Source organism: Vicugna pacos, chromosome 14 (assembly GCF_048564905.1).
Source record: "Vicugna pacos chromosome 14, VicPac4, whole genome shotgun sequence".
Taxonomy (NCBI): Eukaryota; Metazoa; Chordata; class Mammalia; order Artiodactyla; family Camelidae; genus Vicugna; species Vicugna pacos.
The window spans coordinates 16,214,300-16,236,473 of NC_133000.1; the positions used below are offsets into that span (position 1 = coordinate 16,214,300).

General features: G+C 37.3%; 1 protein-coding gene across 2 annotated transcripts; it reads right to left on the bottom strand.

The window, feature by feature from the left end:
• Positions 1-408: 408 nt before the first annotated feature.
• On the bottom strand, positions 409-19,516 carry NUDT15 (nudix hydrolase 15). 2 transcript variants are annotated; one of them, XM_072976266.1, is made up of 4 exons: positions 19,359-19,516; positions 10,379-10,575; positions 3,576-3,688; positions 409-497 (listed from the first exon to the last, which is right to left on the bottom strand). In XM_072976266.1, exons 1-4 carry the CDS (start codon positions 19,514-19,516, stop codon positions 474-476), a joined length of 492 nt encoding a protein of 163 aa, XP_072832367.1. In that variant the 3' UTR covers positions 409-473. The 2 variants fall into 2 exon arrangements, with proteins under 2 accessions (XP_072832367.1, XP_031540410.2); XM_031684550.2 differs by lacking the exon at positions 409-497 and having other exon boundaries at positions 828-3,688.
• Positions 19,517-22,174: the final 2,658 nt, after the last annotated feature.

Sequence of the window (22,174 nt, forward strand, 5' to 3'; positions counted from 1 at the left end):
GAACTTCTCAGAAGTCTGGGAAGACAAGAGGCATGACCAAATCCATGTTTTTGGAAAGTCACTCCAGGAGTACTGCTGAAAATAAATAAGAAGATGAAGATGGTAAATTTTGTATCATATCCCCAGTCAATCAATCAATCTGAGGGAAAAGCTGCAGGAACAGACTGGGGAGAAAACGAAGATCTGGACCAGGGGGGAGGCACTGGGACAAGGAGATGGAGGATGGATTCAAGAGACATGAAAAAAACAGGATGAACAAGATAGAGTGGCTATTTTATGTGAAGAAAGGGAATCTAATCTGAGCAATTCAGCAGATGTAGAGTCATTCCCTGCGAGGAATGAATACAAGAGGAAATTCAGTTTGGAATGTATCAAGTTAGACGTGGAAAACGTAAGGCAGAGATGACTGGTGTGTGATTGGGTCTGGAGCTTAAGGAAAAAGTCAGCTGTAGACAGTGTTGTTTGGGGAGTCATCAAGAAACAGCTGGAAAGTGAATCTGTAAAGAAGAAAAAAAGAACAGAGGCCAGGAATGTGAGGTCAAACTGAAGCTGGCGGAGTCTGGCTTACCTGCTACTTTGCTCCTCTTGACCATGAGTTGTTCTGACAAAGTGAGTTCCACTGCTGCTTATAAAGCTATTAAGCAATACTATTATGCAAAAAGCCAAATACTTACACATCTCAAACATAAAAATGGACAGAAATCTAGAATGGAATCTGGGATTAAGGAAGTGTGACAGACTCAATTTACAAAACAAATATTATTAAGCACCAATCATGGTACTTGGCACACAGCAGATGCAAATGAAATGCTTATGGAGTACCTAAGTACAAACTTATTTGCTCAATTTATTGAAGTCCATAAAATGGAAGGCTTGGTACAACCTCTTAGTCAATGTATAGTTATTTTTAATTTGCATTTTTCATAAACAATACTCAAGTGCAGTACTGACTTCTAAGTATAACATAAATAATTATTAAAACAAAATAGTGAGGCAACATCAACGTGTGAGTAATTTTTACACTGGAAGACTTTTCTCCCATACAGATGACTCCCTGAGCTTGCTTTCTCCACGGTCTCCAGTTAACACGATCCCTGATGCCCAAAAAGAGACTTGTTTCATGTGAAGTTACATTTGCCTTATCTGGAAGCTGGCAGTCCAGATAACCAAGAACTGCCTCTTCCAAGTGGATATCAGGGAGGCCGAATTCACGTCACGCTCCGGTGGGAAGACCTCAGCTGGGATGCTGCAAAGGCCAGTGAAGGGGCGCTTGCCTGTATCAGGAGAGGGCACATCTCAGAGCTTGATGTAGCAAATACATGAAGAGGAACCCGAGGGCTTGATTTCAGACTCTCCAGTGTCCTGGCAGAATGACATGTCCTTCAGAAACTCTAGCTGACATTTCATTTTATGAGGATATTGTTAGTAGTCAGCATTAGTTTTTTTTTTTTCTACTAAAGGCAATTCTCAAACTATCTAAGAATTAACTGATTACTTAAGAGTTCTAGATCCTGCTCTGTTCATTCACTCATTTAGAGAAATATTTACAATGTGATTACCAGATGCCAACTGAGGATATTAGGTGCTGGGACAAATGCAATCCCTTTCTAATATGAGAGTTATCTTTTTACTATAATTAAGAGCCCAGGATGGGTTTTTTGGGTTTGGTTTTTTTTTTTTCCCATTGAAGTAAGCCTCATGTCAAATTCGGTAAATTTAAAACAAACAAACGAAAAATCTCATAATTTCCTAACGAGTATGTCTACTAAAGTAAAAAATTTAAAGTAGCAGATATGGAAAAAATTCCACAGGTTAGCGATAAGCTTACAAAGCTATAAAACATCTGCTTGTGTAAGTACTAATATAAACTCCCAACCAACTACATTTGAGGTAAAGCTCTGGAGGAGTTTCATCTATAAGACTTGTCTGGTTTCTTCTTATCAAGCCTCCCTTGTCTACCATTTAGGGAGGAGCCAGGGACAGACAAGGATTAAGTCAACTGAGGGAGTAAAAATGGAAGGACGTAGAGGACTCAAATAAGAGTAGAAAAATTGTGAAATTCATCAGTGTATCTGAAGTTCAAGGAGTATACACTAATTTACTTAAGTTCCTTGCACATTCTAACATTTAAAAACTGAGAAAATTAAACAGAAAATAAGATTTGTAAATTGTAAACTATACAAAGTATACATCTTTTGAAAAAAGAAAACAATTAAGAACAGAACTTTAAAAATGATCCTCATTTTGTTGGAGAAAGAGCCTTCCGTAGCACTTATTACAACAGTAGTTGAGTCTTTCCAAAGCCAGCTCTAGAAGCAAGGATTTTACAGAAGTGGGCTCATAAAGAAAAGGATGTGAGTTTATGGTCTAATGCAGCAGCACTCATACTTTTGGTGTTTGAATCCCTTTAAACTGTTAAAAATTATTGATGACTCCAAAGAGGTTTTGTTTTTGCAAGGTTTTATCTAGTGATATTTATATAATGGGAATTAAAACTGAGAAATTTTAAGAATTTTAAAAAATTCATTTACAAACAATAAAAACTCGTAACAAAAAAAATTGCTTTAACATAAAAATAGCCATTTTTCTTTAAAAAAAAAACAAAAAAAAACACAGTGAGAAGAGCGGAACTGTTTCACATTTTTACAGATTTCTTGCAGATCAAGTCTAGTAGACAAGGGCCAGAATCTCAAATCTCTTCTTGAATTCAGCCCGTTACAGTATCACATATCACACAGCCTCTGGAAAACTCCTCTGTACATTCAGGAAAGAAGAGAATGAAAGAGGCAAATGATGTCTTTGTATGACAAAGACAGTTTTGACCTTGAGTTCCCTTGAAAGGGTTTCAAGGACTTCCCCAGGCCACACTGTGAGTACTGCTGCCCCAGTCTAATTGCATTTTGCACACGTGGAAGCTGGGTCGCACAGAGATTAAGTGAGAAATCCAAAATGACAGGGCCGGTTAAGTGATGGGACACAGGTCCTGGACTGTCTGCCTTACTTCTCTGGTTTAGGTTCTCAATCAGAAGCCTGGGAAATGCACCCTAATGATTTGTCCTGCTTGCTCTAGTTGCAGGGACTGTCAATATATCACCAAAATTTTTTTTATCTTAAATAAAACAGAAAAGGAAAATCAACAAATGTGGTAAGTTCTGCACTGAGTACACTGTGTTAGCACTTGAATTAGGGTCTCTATTTGAACTGAAACACTAAGACAAACCCTGCTATACTATCCATGCAAACTGATTAATGACAAACAGTACAGTTAATGTCACAGAGAAATACGGAAAGTAGAATCACTACAGTATCACCATTTACAACATTTTCTGAGTCTGAAAGACAATTCAAGACATAATCCCAGAAAAATCTTCACAAGCACTGGCTGAAAGGATGTTGGGTATATTAAGAGACTGTAAATAAACTGGCAATTATAGGAAACTTTTCAGATAAAATGGAGTTGTTCTGAAATGTAGACATTTTTCATTCTCTAACCAGACCTTACTTTGTCTTTTATGTGAAAAAAATAATCAGGGAATCTTCTTGTTCACCTCTAGGTGATTCCCTTTATATCCTACCAGATGATCCAAATCTTCTTTAAATGGATCATAACCCTGTTCCTTTAAACAACGCAGTGCCCAGAAAAGCTGGTCCAGGGGAGGAAATTCTTCCCACGGAACCCATTCCCAACCTAGAAAAGAAAAATACCAAAGCAATTTCTTTAGCTGTGAAAGACACAAAGGATATTTATTTTAACAAATTAACCTATACTAACAAAATTAATTAAATTTTAAAATGATTTGCCACTAATAAAGTGCAATAGTGATGCTATGCATTAGCTTGGCTATACAAATATAATTTGCATTTAGAATGACAATCTTAAGAAGACTGGAGATCATGTAAAACATGTGTTATTAGAACACAAAGTCAAGTTTACAATGGCCACATTGTGATCAAATCCAGATTTAATACCATTCAATTTTCATTTAAATATTTGGCTAAGCAAAACACACAAAACTTTATATATTACAGATCAGACTACATTAAAATAAACCCATGTCCTCACCTATAAAATAAGGTTAGATTACAAAATTTCCATGCTATCCTCCATTTCTTAAAAACGTAATGGAAGCTGAGCAAAGAATAAAAAATATCGTCTGTGCTGTGGTATATTTTACATAGAAAGACAAATAAGGGAGGAGTTTATTTTTTAAAAAAATCATTGAAACACAAAACATTTAACTGTCTATTAATTGTAAAATACATGAAATCGTAGCAAAATATTCTAGAGTGGCATTTTCTTTGATGATTTAAATGTAAATAATATGGAAACACAGATGCTCATGACAGGTGAATGTACAAATTATATATTAAGACTACATAAATTTTATGATTATTAGAACTCCATATTCTAAGTAAGTTTATAATTACATGTATATAATTATTTCATTAAGTATTTTTCTGCCTATAAATACAGGTATGGAGTTTCACTCTGGGAAGACAGGGGACAAAGAATCCAAGAAATTGGAACAAGTTTCAGAAAAGTTGATCAGCACCTGTGACCACAGAGTAAGAGAGAGAGGGAGGGAGGGAGCGAGGGTGGGAGGAGACACAGACAGAAACTAACAATGTGCTGCAAGACGCTGAATTACCTGAGTCTCAAGAAAGATGTAGTAGTTTTTTCTAACTCCTAGTAAATGAAGCACCTGGATAATCCTCATTATAATCAGAAGGTTGGAGGAAAAATGCAGTAACCAGTAAACTGAAGCAAGCTATCCAGATCCAAGACCGGATGAACACGGGGCAGAGACTGCTGGCCTATCTCACAAACAAAACGAAGACCCCCGAGCCATCACACCCTGGCCAGGCTGCAGTTGGGTATCGGTTCTCCCAGCAAACCTGGTACAATTCTGCCTTATACTTCTTAAGGCATGAGTAATTTTTACTAGGTCAGCTGAAGGCCTTAGGATACTTTCTGGGTGTTACTGTGTGTGACATTGTGATACAGAAAGTATATATTTGGTCTTCATCCCTGTTTTCTGGCAGGGTTCCTAAAATCTTTGAAATTTCCTGAGTGATAGGGGTCAGAGAAGCCTCCTTTGTTTTCCATAATAAGCCCCTTTCAACCATACCTGATGCTAATGAGATGGCTGGAGGCCCCTAGATAGTTTCAGAATGGGGGCTGGTGACAAAAAGACCAAGTGGGACAGAGGGGCTGGAGCCTGGGTTAACCACCAATGGACAATGATTAAAACAACTATAGTAATAATAATCATGTAATAATCCAATCATAAAAGAACCTCCATAAAAACCCTAGACAACTGAGTTCAGAGAGTTACCAAGTTGGTGAACATATTGAGGTGCTGGGAGGGTGGCAAACTTGGAAAGGGCATGGAAGCTGCACACACACTCCCTACCCCACCAATTTCTTCCATTTGGCTGCTCCTGAGTTGTATCATTTACAATAAACTGGTAAGTAAAGTATTTCCCTGAGTTCTGTGGGCCATTCTAGCAAATTATTGAACTTGAATAGGGTATTTTGGATACCTCTGATTTATAGCCAGGCAGTCAAAAGTAAAGGAGGCCTGGACTTGAGACTGGTGTTTAAAGTGGAGGCAGTCTGTGGGACTAAGCTCTTCAACTTTTCAAATCTGATGGTAAGTTAGATAGTATAAATGATATATTCAGTTTGCTGCTCCAACCAAGAGACATAGAGTGGCAAATTATATATTAAAACAAGAGCCTACAATGTGCTGCCTATAACAGATCCCCTTTAGGGCAAAGGACTCATACAGATTGAAGGTGAGGAGATGGAAAAAGACGTTTCATGCAAATGGAAATGACAAGAAAACAGGGGTAGCAATACTCATATCAGACAAAATAGACTTTAAAACAAAGTCCACAAAGAAAGATAAAGGATACTATATAATCAATATAATCAATGTAATAATCAATACAAGAAAAGGATATTACACTGACTAATACATATGCACCCAACATAGGAGCACCTAAGTACACAAAATAATACTAACAGACATAAAGGGAGAAATTAATAGGAATACAATGACAGTAGGAGACTTTAACATTTCACTAACATCAATGGACAGGTCTGGAAAGGCAGAAAATCAATAAGGCAATAGAGATCCTAAATAACACAACAGATAGCTAGACTTAATTGACATTTTCAGGACATTACATCCAAAAAACCCAGAATATACATTCTTTTTAAGTGCACATGGAACATTCTCTAGGACAGATCACATGCTCAGACACAAAACAAGCCTCGACAAATTTAAGAGGACAGAAATTATTTCAAGCATCTTTTCTGACCACAATGGTATGAAATGAAAAATCAACCACAGAAAAATGAGGGTGGAAAAACAAAGATTGCATGGAGACTAAACAACATGCTACTAGAAAATCCAATGGGTCGATGATAAAATCAAAGAGGAAATTTAACAATACCTTGAGATAAATGACATTGAAAACACAAACACAAAATATCTTGGATGCAGCAAAATCAGTCCTAATAGGGAAGTTTATAGCTACACAGGCCTTTCTCAAAAAACAAGAAAAACCTCAAATAAACAACCAAACCTACCAACTAAAAGAATTAGAGAAAGAAGAACAAACAAAACTTAAAGTCAGCAGAAGGGAAGAAATAATAAATATCAGGGGGAAATAAATAAAATAGAGATAAAAAAACAATGGGAAAAAAAAATCAATGAAACACAAGAGCTGGGTTTTTTTGAAAGAGTATACAAAATCAACAAACCTCTGGCCAGGCTCACAAAGAAGAAAAGAGAGAGGACCCAAATAAACAAAATAAGAAATGTAAGAGGAGAAATTACAACTGATATCACAGAAATATAAAAAATACTATGAATAATTACATGCCAACAAATTGGACAACAGAGAAGAAATGGACAAGTTACAAGTTTCTAGAAACATACAGTTCAAAACTGAATCAAGAATAGATATTCTGAACAGAGTGATCACTAGAAGTGAAATATAATCTGTACTTTAAAAAAAAAAAAAAAACAACTCCCCCTGCAAACTAAAGTCCAGAACCAGATGGCTTCACTAGGGAATTCTAACAAAGAATTTATACCAATCTTTCTCAAACTCTTCCAAAAACTGAAGAGGAAGGAACACTCCCAAACTCATTCTATGAAGCCACTATCACCCTGATACCAAAAAACAGGCAAAGGCACTATCAAAAAAGAAAATTACAGGCCAGTATCTTTGATGAATATAGATGCAGAAGTTCTCAACACAGTATTAGAAAACCGAATCCAACAACACATAAAAAAGATCATACGCTATGATCAAGTCAGATTAATCCCAGGGTCACAAGGATAGTTCAGCAGATGCATATCAACCAATGTGATATACCACATCAACAAAACAAAGGACAAAGCCCACATGATATTCTCAATAGATAAAAAAAAAATTTTTGATAAAAGTCAACATCCATTCATGATAAAAACTCTTACCAAAGTGGGCACAGAGGAAACACATATCAACACAATAAAAGCTATTTGTGACAAACCCACAGAAGACATAATACTTAATGGTGAAAAACTGAAAGCCTTCCCACTAAAACTTGGAATAAGACAAGGATGCCCACCCTCATCACTTCTATTCAACATAGTATGGGAAGTCCGAACCACAACAATCAGACAAGAAAAAGAAATTAAAGGGATCCAAATTGGAAGAGAAGAGGTAAAATTGTCACTATATGCAGATGGCATGATATTATATATAGAAAACGCTAAAGGCTCCACACAGAAACTACTAGAGCTGATAAACAAATTCAGCAAGGTAGCAGGATACAAGATGAACAGAAGTATCTTGCATTTCTTTACACTAACAATGAAATATCAGAAAAGGAAAGAAAAAAAAACCCTTTTAAAATTGCATCAAAAAACAAAATACTTAGGAATAAACCTGACCAAGGAAGTGAAAGACTTATAAGTGGAGATCTATAAAATACTGATAAACTAAAGATGATTTAAAGAAATGGAAAGATATTCTATGCTCCTCTTGGATTGGAAGAATTAACATTGTTAAAATGGCCATACTACCCAAAGCAACCAACAGATTTAATATAATCCTTATCAAATTACACTGGACATTTTTTACAGAAATAGAATAATACTAAAATGTATACAGAATCACAAAACACCCAGAATTGCCAAAACAATACTGAAGAAAAAGAATGAAGCTGGAGGCATAACCCTCCCAGATTTCAGACAATACTACAAAGCTACAGTAATCGAAACAGCATGTTATTGACACAAAAACAGACAAATGGATCAACAGAACAGAACAGAATCCAGAAATAAACCCACACACCTACAGTCAATTAATCTTTGACAAGAAGCCAAGAATATACAATGAAGAAAAGACAGTCTCTTTGCCAAGTGTTGCTGGAAAAGCTAGACAGCAGCATGTAAATCAATGAAGTTAGAACACTCTCTCACACCATACACAAAAATAAATTCAAAATGGCTTAGACTTACACATAAGACAGGACACCATAAATCTCCTAGAAGAAAACATAGGGAAAATATTCTCAGACATAAATCATAGGGATTATGGTCAGTCTACCAAGGCAATAGAAATAAAAGCAAAAATAAACAAATGGGACTTAATTAAACTTATAAGCTTTTGCACAGCAAAGGAAACCATAAACAAAATGAAAAGGCAACCTACAGAATGGGAGAAAATACTTACAAACAATGTGCTTGACAACAGCTTAACCTCCAGAATATACAAACAGCACATACAGCTCAATACCAAAAAACAAACAACCCAATCAACAAGTGGGCAGAAGACCTAAACAGACATTTCACCGAAGAAGACATACAGATGACCAAAAGGCACATAAAAAGATGCTCAACTTCGCTAATATTCAGAGAAATGCAAATCAAAACTACAACGATGTATCACGTCACACTGGTCAGAATGGCCATCATTAAAAAGTCCACAAATGATAAATGCAAGAGAGGGTGTGGAGAAAAGGGAACCCTCCTACACTGTTGTTAGGAATGTAATTTAGCACAGCCACTATGAGAACAGTACAAAGATTCCTTAAAAAACTAAAAATAGAGTAACCGTATGATCCAACAATCCCACTCTTGGGCACAAATTCAGAGGGAACTCTAATTCAAAAAGATACATGCACCCCAATGTTCACAGAAGCACTATTTACAACAGCCAAGATGTGGAAGCAAACTAAATGTCCACTGACAAATGACTGGATGAAAAAAATGTGGTACACACACACACAATGGAATACTACTCAGGCACAAAAAGGAATGGAATAATGCCATTTGCAGCAACATAGATGGACCTAGAGATTATCATAAGTGAAGTAAGTCGAAGACAAATATCATATGGTACCACTTACATGTAGAATGTAAAAAAAACGATACAAATGAATATATTTACAAAACAGAAACACACTCACATACATAGAAAACAAACTAGTGATTACTGGGGAGAAAGGGGTAAGGGGAAGGCATAATCTGGGAGTTTGGGATTTACAGTTACTAACTACTGTATATAAAATAGATAAGCAAGGTCCTACTGTATAGCCCAGGCAGCTATATTCGGTAGCCTGTAATAACCTATAGTAAGAATATGAAAAAATATATATATGTATAACTGTATCACCATGTTGTATACCAGAAACTCAACACTGTAAATCAACTATACTTCAATTTAAAAATATATATATATTCACTAAGTTTAACATTTTACTCTTTAGCTCCCTTTCTCGTGGAGTCTTACAAAGTTTGAAGAGAGATGATACCATCACAAATAATATCATTTATTGTCATTAAAACTTTCAGAGCACTCAATTCAACACAGAAGGTAACAGATAACGGTTTTGTGAGGTTAATCATTCTCTATAAAAGGAAGTTATAATCCCTCTTGCACAGGTGAGAAAACTGAGGAAGGATTATTAAATGTTTTGCTTAAAAATCAGTTTGAAACGAAATGAAACACTAACAATAAAACTAACACTGACTGAGTACTTACTTACAGTGTTAGCTAGGCCTGTTACATGCATTAACTCATTTTATCCTTACAACAACCCATCTGAGGTAGTTACTGTTATCACAGATGAGAAAAGAGGCCCAGAGACCTAAATAATTTGCCCCAGGTTACAAACCTCTAAGTGGAAGAACCAACTCCAGAGCCAGTTCTCTTTCCAGCTCTGTCCTTTTGTCTCCACGATGTAAGAATATTTACATCCTAATTAAAGTATAATTACATTTTAATCTATTCTCTTCACATGGCAACATAATGTGATACTCCTTCAGACAATATGCTCTCAAAGAAAACACATTATTGTATGTAATTCTCTTACTTTCATTTTTTTCAGGCTCTACATTCTTTGGTTCTGAATCATGAGTCGTGTCCACCTCTCCTTTCATTAATATGGTGACATAATGATAATTCTCTTTCTCAACGGAAGAATTCACAACCGAGGCAAAGCGAACATCTTTCAAGTGAAGAGCTGCTTCTTCCCAGGTTTCCCTTTGGGCACATTCTTCCCAGCTTTCACTGGAAAACAGAGACACATCATTGTATTCAATTACATTTACATAACGTGTTTTGTTTTTTTTTTGTTTTTTGCCATGAAACTCTTGGCTAGAAATTTCTAGGGTAAAGCAAAAAAGAACTGTAATTGGTTCATGCTTTAAAACAATAAATCAACAGCCCTACCTTTAACATTTGTTTATCCTGTCTCTAGTTATCTAAAGACCAAAAGGACTTCACACTGAACCAAAAATGAGTATTTAGCCAATTCAGCAGTAGTTCACGTGCCTGGAGGCAACATGCAACCAGCAGGTGGTTTAGTGTATCAGTTAAGAACACAGGCTTTGGCGTCAACTAGACTTGGGTTTGAGTTGGAAGTCCATTATTTTCCATCTTGGATAAGTAAAGAGAGAGAATGCTACTTTCTTAAGGGGTTGTTTTAAGTGTAACAAGAAGTTGACAATGCCTTTTCCAGTAGGCTCAGAATTTTAGTTTAAGCCTCAAAATTGAGAACGATTGGCAACTCTAAATTCTAAAGAGTCAAAAGATGCCATTTGAACTTAAGGGTTTGCTAAGGAAGGCCAGAGTAGTCTTTTGACCTTCACCCTAACCAGTCTATATAAGAAAGACAGGAGATCTTCAGGAGGGAGGAAAGTAGTAAGTTTTCAGCCTAGTTAGGAATGTTTCCCTTCCTCCTGATGAGGGGCCAACTCTGCCCACAACCAAGTGAGAGATACTCCAAAAGAATTATCACTGAGACTGGGTGTGGCTCTTGAGGAGGTACTGATGTGTTACTTCCCTGCTAAGGACTGAGCTGTGGAAACTCAAAGGCCTCCCCCAATGCATCAGAGTGGAGGTGTAGGAGGGAAAGAGCTCTTGAGTAAGTCTGAAATGTGTCCCTTGGTGTTTAGTGACACATATGAATACAGAGGCTGATGCTCATTCCCACTTTGGGAATTTGGAAAGCAAGGGACAGGCTAAAGCAGCTCACGACGGCTGAACAGGGAAAACGGGCAGCAGTGAAAGCATCATTACCAACATATTTCCCTTTGGGCCCAGCTGGGGATCCCAGCAGGAAGAAAATGTAGAGTGGTGTGCTAAAAGCAAGAGCTAGGGGAGGGTCACAAAGACCTATGTCAGTCACCTGTGTCAGGGAACTGTGCCGTGCAGTAACCCTTGCAGGACTTCCAAACAACCAACAAACACACCCTAAGAAAGAGAGCGCATGTGTGAATGCTGCAGCCAGAGGGCACGTGGATCACAGCAGCACTACTCAGGTAAAAGTTCTGCCTCCTCCTCTCCTTTCTGAACACACTGGAGAAAGAAATCAGAAACAGTGAGAAGAGGAGGAGGTGGAGAAAGAGCAAAACAATGGTCCACGCCTCCCTTCCCCACTACAAAGGAAAGATAAATGCTAGGAAGAGGATCATAACAACCAAAATGTGATTTATTTCTATAATCAAGTGAAAGGAATTTGCAGAAAATATCAAGTGAAAGGAACCTGCACACTACAGGCCAGAAGGGAGTGGCAAGATATATTCAAAGCCCTGAATGAAAAAAAGATGCAGCCTAGGATACTTTATCCAGCAAGGCTATCCTTTAGGATAGAAGGAGAAATAAAGAGTTTCACAGACAAAAAAAAGCTGCAGGAGTTTGGCAACACTAAACCCATGCTAAAAGAAATATTGAAAGGGCTATTCTAAATAGAAAAGCAGCAGGATGCTACAGAAATGAGAAACGTACAACTGGAAAGGTGATAACTCATGAATTACAAATAAAGAAAACACGAAATTATAAAAGAAGACATACAAATCACTGAGAGTGGGAGAGGGAGGCAGGGAAATATAGAATTCTTTTTTCTTTCTTTTTTAAATTTTTTTAACAGTAGGATGGGTTTGAGATCATGTTATTATCAGTTTAATAAAAACAGTTATAGTAATAGGTTAATAGATTTACAAAAAAGGGTAACCACAAGTCAAAAATTTACAAGGGAGTCACAAAAATTAAATAAAATCCATGATAATACAAAGGAAAATTACCAAACCACAAAAGGAAGAAGAAAGGAACAAAGAGGATATACCAATTCAACTGCAAAGATAAGTTCAAAATGGCAATAAACACACATCTATCATTAATTACTGTAAATGTTAATGGACTAAATGCTCCAGTCAAAAGACATAGAGTGGCAGAGTGGATAATAAAGCAAGAACCTTCAATATGCTGCATACAAGAGACCCACTTTAGGGAGAAGGACACATATAGATTGAGAGTGAAAGGATGGAAAAGGATATTCCATGCAAATGGAAAAGCCAAAAAAGCAGGTGTTGCAGTACTGATTTCAGACAAAACAGACTTTAAAACAAAGGCCATAAAGAAAGATAAAGAGGGACATTTTATAATGATTAAAGGAATGATACAAGATGAAGATATTACACTCATTAATATATATGCACCCAATAAAGGAGCACCTAAGTACATACAAGAATTACTAACAGAGATAAAGGGGGATATTGATGGGAATACAATCAAAGTTGGAGATTTTAACACTGCATTAACATCACTAGACAGATCTTCCAGACAGAAAATAAACAAGGCAACAAAGAAATTAAATATTACAATAGAAAAACTAGATTTGGTGGATATTTTCAGAGCATTACACCCCCAAAAGTTAGAATATACATTCTTTTCAAGTGCACATGGAACATTTTCCAGGATCGATCATGTACTTGGGCACAAAAGAAACCTCAACAAATTTAAGAAGATAGAAATTATCTCAAGCATCTTTACTGACCACAATGCCATGAAACTGGAAATCAACAACAGAGAAACAAAGGAGGAAAAAAAGAAAAGCATGGAGATTAAACAATATGTTATTGAAAAAACAATGGATCAATGAGGAAATCAAAGCTGAAATTAAAAAATACCTTGAGACAAATGATAATGAAAGCACAACCACTCAAAACCTATGGGACACAGGAAAGGCAGTGCTAAGAGGGAAGTTTATAGCCATACAGGCCTTCCTCAAAAAAGAAGAACAATCTCAAATAAACAAGTTAACCCACCACCTGAATCAATTAGAAAAAGAAGAACAAAAAGCCCCAAAAAGCAGCAGAAGGAAGGAAATAATAAAGATCAGAGAGGAATTAAATACAATAGAGATTAACAAGACCATAGAAAAAATCAACCAAACCAAAAGCTGGTTTTTTGAAAAAGTAAATAAAATCGACAAACCTCTGGCCTAACTCACAAAGAAGAAAAAAGAGAGAGCACAAATTAGCAAAATAAGAAAGGAAAATGGAGAAATTACAACAAACAAAATAGAAATACAGAATATCATACGAGAATATTATGAAAAACTATATGGAACCAAACTGGATAACCTAGAGGAGATGGACAAGTTTCTGGAAACATACTGTCCACCAAAACTGAATCAAGAAGAAACTGAACACTTGAACAATCCGATCACTAGAAATGAAATAGAAATAGCAATTAAAAACCTCCCTACAAATAAAAGTCCAGGACCGGACGGCTTCACCGGGGAATTCTACCAAACATACAAAGAAGAACTCATACCAGTCCTTCTCAAACTCTTCCAGACGATTGAAAAGGAGGGAATACTCCCAAACTCATTCTATGAAGCCACCATCACCCTGATACCAAAACCAGGCAAAGACACTACAAAAAAAGAGAATTATAGGCCAATATTACTGATGAACATAGACGCTAAAATCCTCACCAAAATTTTAGCAAATAGAATCCAACAACACATAAAACAGATTATACATCATGACCAAGTGGGGTTCATCCCAGGGACACAAGGCTGGTTCAACTTACGCAAATCAATCAATGTAATACATCACATCAACAAGAGAAAGGACAAAAACCACATGATCATCTCAATCGATGCAGAAAAAGCATTTGATAAAATTCAACACCCATTTATGATAAAAACTCTCGCCAAAGTGGGCATAGAGGGAACATATCTCAACATAATAAAAGCTATATATGACAAACCTACAGCCAGCATAGTTCTCAACGGTGAAAAACTCAAAAGCTTCCCACTAAAATCTGGGACAAGACAATGATGCCCACTATCACCACTCCTATTCAACATAGTCCTGGAAGTCCTAGCCACAGCAATCAGGCAAGAGAAAGAAATAAAAGGGATCCAAATTGGAAAAGAAGAGGTAAAAGTGTCATTATATGCTGATGACATGTTACTATATTTAGAAAACCCTAAAAGGTCCACACAAAAGCTACTAGAGCTGATTGACGAATTCAGCAAGGTAGCAGGTTACAAAATCAACGTTCAAAAATCAGTTGCATTTCTTTACACTAACGATAAATCAACAGAAAAAGAAAGTAAAGAAACAATCCCCTTTAAAATAGCACCCAAAGTAATAAAATATCTGGGAATAAATCTAACCAAGGAGGTGAAAGAATTATACACAGAAAACTATAAACCATTGATGAAGGAAATTAAAGAAGACTTTAAAAAATGGAAAGATATTCCATGCTCTTGGATTGGAAGAATCAATATTGTTAAAATGGTCACACTGCCCAAGGCAATCTACAGATTTAATGCAATCCCTATCCAATTACCCAGGACGTATTTCACAGAACTAGAACAAATCATAATAAAATTTATATGGAACCATCAAAGACCTAGAATTGCTAAAGCATTACTGAAGAGAAAGAAAGAGGCTGGAGGAATAACTCTCCCAGACTTCAGACAATACTATAGAGCTACAGTCATCAAGACAGCATGGTATTGGTACCAAAACAGACATATAGACCAATGGAACAGAATAGAGAGCCCAGAAATGAACCCACAAATCTTTGGTCAACTCATCTTCGACAAAGGAGGCAAGAATATACAATGGAATAAAGACAGTCTCTTCAGCAAATGGTGTTGGGAAAACTGGACAGCAGCATGTAAAACAATGAAGCTAGAACACACCCTTACACCATATACAAAATTCAACTCAAAATGGATTAAAGACTTAAACATAAGACAAGATACAATAAACCTCCTAGAGGAAAACATAGGCAAAACATTATCTGACATACATTTCAAAAATTTTCTCCTAGAAGAAATAAAAGCAAGAATAAACAAATGGGACCTAATGAAACTTACAAGCTTCTGCAGAGCAAAGGAAACCAGAAATAAAACAAGAAGAAAACCTACGGAATGGGAGAAAATTTTTGCAAGTGAAACCGACAAAGGTTTGATCTCCAAAATATATAAGCAGCTCATACGACTCAGTAAGAAAAAAATAAACAACCCAATCCAAAAATGGGCAGAAGACCTAAACAAGCAATTCTCCAAGGAAGACATACAAATGATCAAAAAGCACATGAAAAAATGCTCAATATCACTAATTATCAGAGAAATGCAAATCAAAACTACCATGAGGTATCACCTCACACCAGTCAGAATGGCCGTCATTCAAAAATCCAAAAATGACAAATGCTGGAGAGGCTGTGGGGAAAGGGGAACCCTCCTACATTGCTGGTGGGAATGCAGTTTGGTGCAGCCACTGTGGAAAACAGTATGGAGATTCCTCAAAAGACTAGGAATAGACTTACCATAGGACCCAGGAATCCCACTCCTGGGCTTGTACCCAGAAGGAAATCTACTTCAGGATGACACCTGCACCCCAATGTTCATAGCAGCACTATTTCCAATAGCCAAAACATGGAAACAGCCTAAATGTCCATCAACAGGTGAATGGATAAAGAAGAGGTGGTATATTTATACAATGGAATACTACTCAGCCATAAAAACTGACAACATAATGCCATTTGCAGCAACATGGATGCTTCTAGAGAATGTCATTCTAAGTGAAGTAAGCCAGAAAGAGAAAGAAAAATACCATATGAGATCGCTCATATGTGGAATCTAAAAAACAAAAACAAACAAACAAACAAAAACAAAGCATAAATATAGGACAGAAATAGACTCATGGACAGAGAATACAGACTTGTGGTTACCAGGGGGGTAGAGGGTGGGAAGGGATAGACTGGGATTTCAAAATTGTAGAACAGATAAACAAGATTACACTGTATAGCACAGGGAAATATACACAAAATGTTATGATAAATCACAGAAAAAAATGTGACAATGAGTGTGTATATGTCCATGAATGACTGAAAAATTGTGCTGAACACTGGAATTTGACACATTGTAAAATGATTATAAATCAATAAAAAATGTTAAAAAAAAGTACAGATATAGAAAGTTTAAATAAATAAGAACAAAGGTAAATTTAATTGAGATATACTTAAGTCCATAGCTTTAAAACAAAGAATAAGCTTCTTTTCTGTGTTCTGGATGAAGTCATTTAAAAATAACTTTTATTGATGGACTGGGAGTTCAAAATTTGTAGATACTGACAGATATATATAGAATAGATGAACAAGATTGTACTGTATAGCACAGGGAAATATATACAAGATCTTGTGGTAGCTCACGGTGAAAGGGTATGCAACAGTGAATATACGTATGTTCATGTATGACTGAAAAATTGTGTTCTACACTGGAAGTTGACACAACATTGTAAACTGACTATAACTCAATAAAATAAAATTTAAGAAAAAACTGAAAAAAAAAAAAAAAAAAAAAAGAAAGGAACCTGCAGAAAATATCATGGAGCAGCAGAGAAGGGAAAGACCAATTACGTTTGAAGACAACGGAAGGAGAAAATAAAGCCATTTCCTGTTTGTTTCTCATCAATTTAGTCCACTCAGTTTACCAGTTACACAAAGATAAGTGAAAGCATACATGTGAAGAGCTTAGAATAATATCTAGTACTTAAGAAAAAGACCATTAAAGTTCCATTTTGGCCATTATCATTCTGAGCCACTATCAATATATGAGTCAAGACACCAGCATCTTCTTGTGCTATTATTAAGCTATCTCTACCATTGCTCTAGTAATTATACACTCTAAACAGTGCTTAGTTTGTGCTCTAAGTTTGGCTTAATGCTCCCCAACAACTGACAAAGTACAATACGGTGTACCTGTCTGGACAATTTGATTTTTAATCTAGAAATTTCATTATTTATGAAATGATAGCTTATCTTAATTATCTAAAATGATAAACTTATGCTTTTAAAAGCTCTGAAGACAGTTAAAAAAATTCCATGTGTTGGAAGAATTCCATAAAGATCAAAATCTTGATTAAAAGGCACTAGGATCAAGTCTCTATTCCTAATAATCACTTTATAATAAGTGGTTTAGAAGAATATAGTCAGAATGTGAGAAATTCTTCAAATGACCCATATTCAACATGGCATGGGAAGAAGAGGGAGAGCAGTTTCTGTTAAGATTGAAGGACTTAAAAAAGGTATCGATCACATGCAACATGTGCCCTTCCTTTGATCTGGAGTGGTACAAAATGGTAAAAAGATATTTTCAAGACAAATAGGGAAAATGGTACAAACTACGTATCAGATGTTATTGAAGAATTATTTTAAGGTTTGAAAATGGTATTGCAGTTACATTTTTAGAAAAGCCTATTACAGTTACGTACTGAACTATTTAAGGGTGATATAGTAACATGCCTGAATTTTCCTTTAAAATAGTCTAGAAAACAAGGCGGGTGTGTTTGAAGGGAGAGAAGAGCAGTAAAGATGAAGCAAGAACAAGCTGAGCAATGTGTACATGAGGATTCACTCTTTTCTCTACTTTTATGTATGTTTGAAACTTTCAATAAAAAAGGGAAAACAAGCTCTGGGTCTGCCCGCTTTAGATCCTCTTTATCTGCTGCTAACTTTATCCTTATTCTCACTTTGAGAAAGGCTGGGACCTCGGACCCTTTACCAGAGTGGCTGCACCTGGACAGAGGTCTCCTGGAGCAATAGGATACAAAGCAACTATAAAGGGACTTAAAATAACTGTATGCATGCGCAGTTGAGGCAGCTATGAACGGTAAGATACAAAAGGCCACAAATCAACTGTCATTTCTGTGGAGCTGAGAGCAAAAGCAGGGCACTGTGCATGACCCCTGCACACAGCACCACCAAGGGAGTGGGCAGATCACCTAAGCTAGACCTCCTGCTCAAACGCCAACCACCTTACTTCACCCCATTTAAAGAACCAGCTCGCCATGCCTGCAGCACAAGCCCCAGTAAAGCCTTGCCTGAATTTCTCCTCCAGCCCATCAACTTCTATTGATTAAGAGGCCAAGGCCCAGATGAATCCATCTTCTAGCACAACTCCAGGCTTTCTTCGCTCCTGTGTAGGACGGACTTCGTCAGTCTGATCCATACATCATATCACAGAACGCCAAAGCAGAGAGAGACCTCAACGAGTAGTCCGTCTAACTTCCCCATTTTCAAGACAGAGACACTGAGGCCCAGAGTTTCACTGGCCCATTCGTTTGGTTAAAGCGCAACTAAACTTACGGGAGCAGGAAACACTAAACATATCCGCAAGCGTTTATACCACCAGCAACCCGTGCGAATGTGTTAACTGACACGACTGGACCGCTCAAGGTTTATAAACACTCACTTTCCCTCCCTCAAGAGCGAGCACTGAGGGGAAAAAAACACACCTGACGAACCAAGTCCCAGCCACGCCAGGTCCGGCGAGGAGCTGCGGGCGGCGCAGGCGCAGTTCACAGGGAGCGAGGCGAGCCCTCCGCCAGCCTCAACCAGCGCAGCGCCCCCTCCCCGCCCGAGGGAGAAAAGAGGGACGCGCGAGAGACGACGCGGCGTCGGCACGCACGCACGGACGCACGCCGTGAGCGAGGTCGCCCCTCCGTGCACGTTCCGCTTTCCTAGTCAGCCGGGCGGCTGCTTACCCGAACTCCAAGTGACCCCCGGGAAGCTGGAAACTGCCGGCTCCGAAGGACCCCTTCCTCCTCCCGAGAAGGACGCAGCGAGGATGCCTGCAGCTGGTCACCACTACTCCTACCCCGACGCCCGGCCTTCGCCCCCGCGCCTCCGCGCCGCCCGACATCGCGCGAGAGTACCCGGCTGGCCTCGGCGGGAGGTGGCGTTCGCCCCGCCCCCTGGGCCGTCGCAGGTGCGGGCCGTCAAATCAAACCAGAGACCCTGGCCCCCTCCGCCGCCGGGCCTTTGTGGCGGGTGTCTCTGTCTCACCTAGGGGTTTCAGCTTGTGAAGGTGGTTTCTTCCCGAGGGACTGCGCGTTAAGGGCTTCTTTTAAACTAATATCATTGGCTGTTGCGCTTTCAACATTCATTTTTTATCTACTCAGATTCCTTCGGCCAGCTACTTTTATAAACCTCTGTGCTTTTGAACACCTATTATTATTATTATTATTATTATTATTATTTTTTTTGAATGAGCTTGGCTACAGTAAACTCACTCGGCTATAGCTCAGATCAGTGCGGTACCAGAGCAAGGACAAATAGTACAGAAACACCCTGGTATAAATAACAGTATAAACAAATCATAGGAAGAAAATTAAGGACTAATCAATAAATGATGCTGGGGCCAATCCGTTACCTATTTAGGAGGAAAAATAAACACTGGTCCAGGTGTTTGCACACTGTGCACCACCACCAACAACCAAAAAAACCCAGTTGAATTGGAGTTGTTATTAAAACAAACCGAAAATAAATGACTAGTTTCTGTACGGGGAGGATTTTTAAAATTAATATACATTAAGTTTTACTTCTAAAGTAAGGTGGACATAATTTAAAATGTCAAATGCTACAAAAACTATAGCAAGAACAAATTTACCTTCCAGCACTGCTTCCATTCACTTTTAACTCTGTTATTTCTCATATTTGCCTGCATATTCTGAATATGCTTATTCTGCATGTTATGGTAAATGAAGACTGAGTAAACATTTTTACAGCATCTCTCCTTCCACCCAGAAACACAGCGTTCAATGTGTTGTGCACCACAGATACTCCATAATATTGTCCCAAGTAAAAATTGGCAACATCTGAAAAGGATAATATATCATGACCAAATGGGGTTATTCACAGAAACGCAAGGCTGACTTAATATTTGAAAACTCAGTTAATGTAATTCACCATATGAAAGTGGGGAAAAGGAAACATAACAATCATCTTACTAGATGCTGAATATATGGACGAAATTCAGTACTCATTCAAGATTTAAAAAAAATAAAACTGGAAATAAAAGGGAATTTTAACAACCTTACCTAAGGTATTTTCAAAGACCTACAACTAACACATATTTAATGATTGTCAGGGCTGAATCATGTACCCCCAAAGTTTACATGTTGAAATCCTAACCCCCAATACCTCAGAATATAACTGTTTTTAGAGACAGGGTCTTTAAAGAGGTAATTAAGTTAAATTGACAGGCAGATTCTAAAATTTGTATGGAAATGCAAAGAACTAAAAAATACTTTTTTAATTTTTAAAAAGAAAAAAATTTGGACGATTCACACCACCTGATTTTAGACTTAGGAGAAAGCCACACTAATCAGGAGATTAGTATTGGTAAATGTACAGACACATAGATCAATGGAAAAAAATAGAGAAGCCAGAAATATACCTACATATTTATGGTTAATTGATTTTGAAAATTTTTCAAAGGAAATTCAACAGAGAGAAGATAGCGTTTAAAAAAAATGAAGCTAGAACAATGTGACATACAAATGTTAAAAAAAAGAGAGAAGAGGAGCCTTGATCTATACCTGGCACCATGTATAATAATTGGACTGTAGACCTACATAAAAACAGCTGAAAGTATAAATTTTCTAGAAGAAAATACAAGAGAAAATCTTTGTGATCTTGAGTTTGGCGTAGATTTCTTAGGTATGATATCAAAATCATAAAAGAAAAATTGTTCATTTGGACTGCAGCAAAACTTAAAAGTTACTCTCTTTGAGAGACAACTGCTGTGGACTGAATTGTTATCTCCCTACAGATTTATATGTTGCAGGCCTTTCCCCCCCCCCCCCGAATCAGTTTGATTGGGGGCCTTTAGGAGGTAATTAGATTTGGATGAGGTCATGAAGGTGAAATCTTCATAATGAGATTAGTGCCTTTATCAGAAGAGAAAAAGAGCTTGATCTCTCTCCCCTCACAATGAGCCAGAAAGCAAGCCCTCACCAGGAAGTGAATCTGCCAGCACCTTGGTCTTGGACTTCCCAGCCTCCAGAACTGTGAGAAATAACTGTCGGCTGTTTAAGCCACCCAGGCTATGGTGTTTTATTATAGCCTGAGCTGACTAAGACAAACTATTTAAGAAAATGAAAAGACAAACTACAGGCTTGGGAGAAAATATCTGCAAAGTGTTATTTCTGATAAAGGACTTGGATCTAGAATATGTAAGGAATCCTCAAAACCCAGCAATAAAGCAAACAAGTAAATAAATAAATAGGCTAAAGAATTGAAAAGATGTTTCACCAAAAAGAGATACGGGTGGCAAATAAGCACATGAAAAGATGCTCATGAGTCATTAAAAAACTACGCTGATACCTGTACACATCTGTTACAATGAATAAGATCGAAAAAAACCCACAAAAACTGGTAATAAGTACTGGGGAGGATACAGACTAGTTAGAATTCCCATACATTGTTGGTAGGAATGCAAAATGGTACAAACACTTTGGAAAACAATTTACTGTTTCATATAATGTTCAGCATATGCTTATCACACAACTCAGTAATT

Bases quoted from the DNA above. Each gene is read 5' to 3' on its own strand.
- NUDT15 (XM_031684550.2), bottom strand. From the start codon at position 19,516: ATGTCGGGCGGCGCGGAGGCGCGGGGGCGAAGGCCGGGCGTCGGGGTA. The intron at 10,576-19,358 runs GTAAGCAGCCGC...TCTGTTTTCCAG, and splicing joins GGGGGTCACTTGGAGTTCGG to TGAAAGCTGGGAAGAATGTG. The intron at 3,689-10,378 runs GTAAGAGAATTA...TTTCTTTTCTAG, and splicing joins AGAGCCTGAAAAAAATGAAA to GTTGGGAATGGGTTCCGTGG.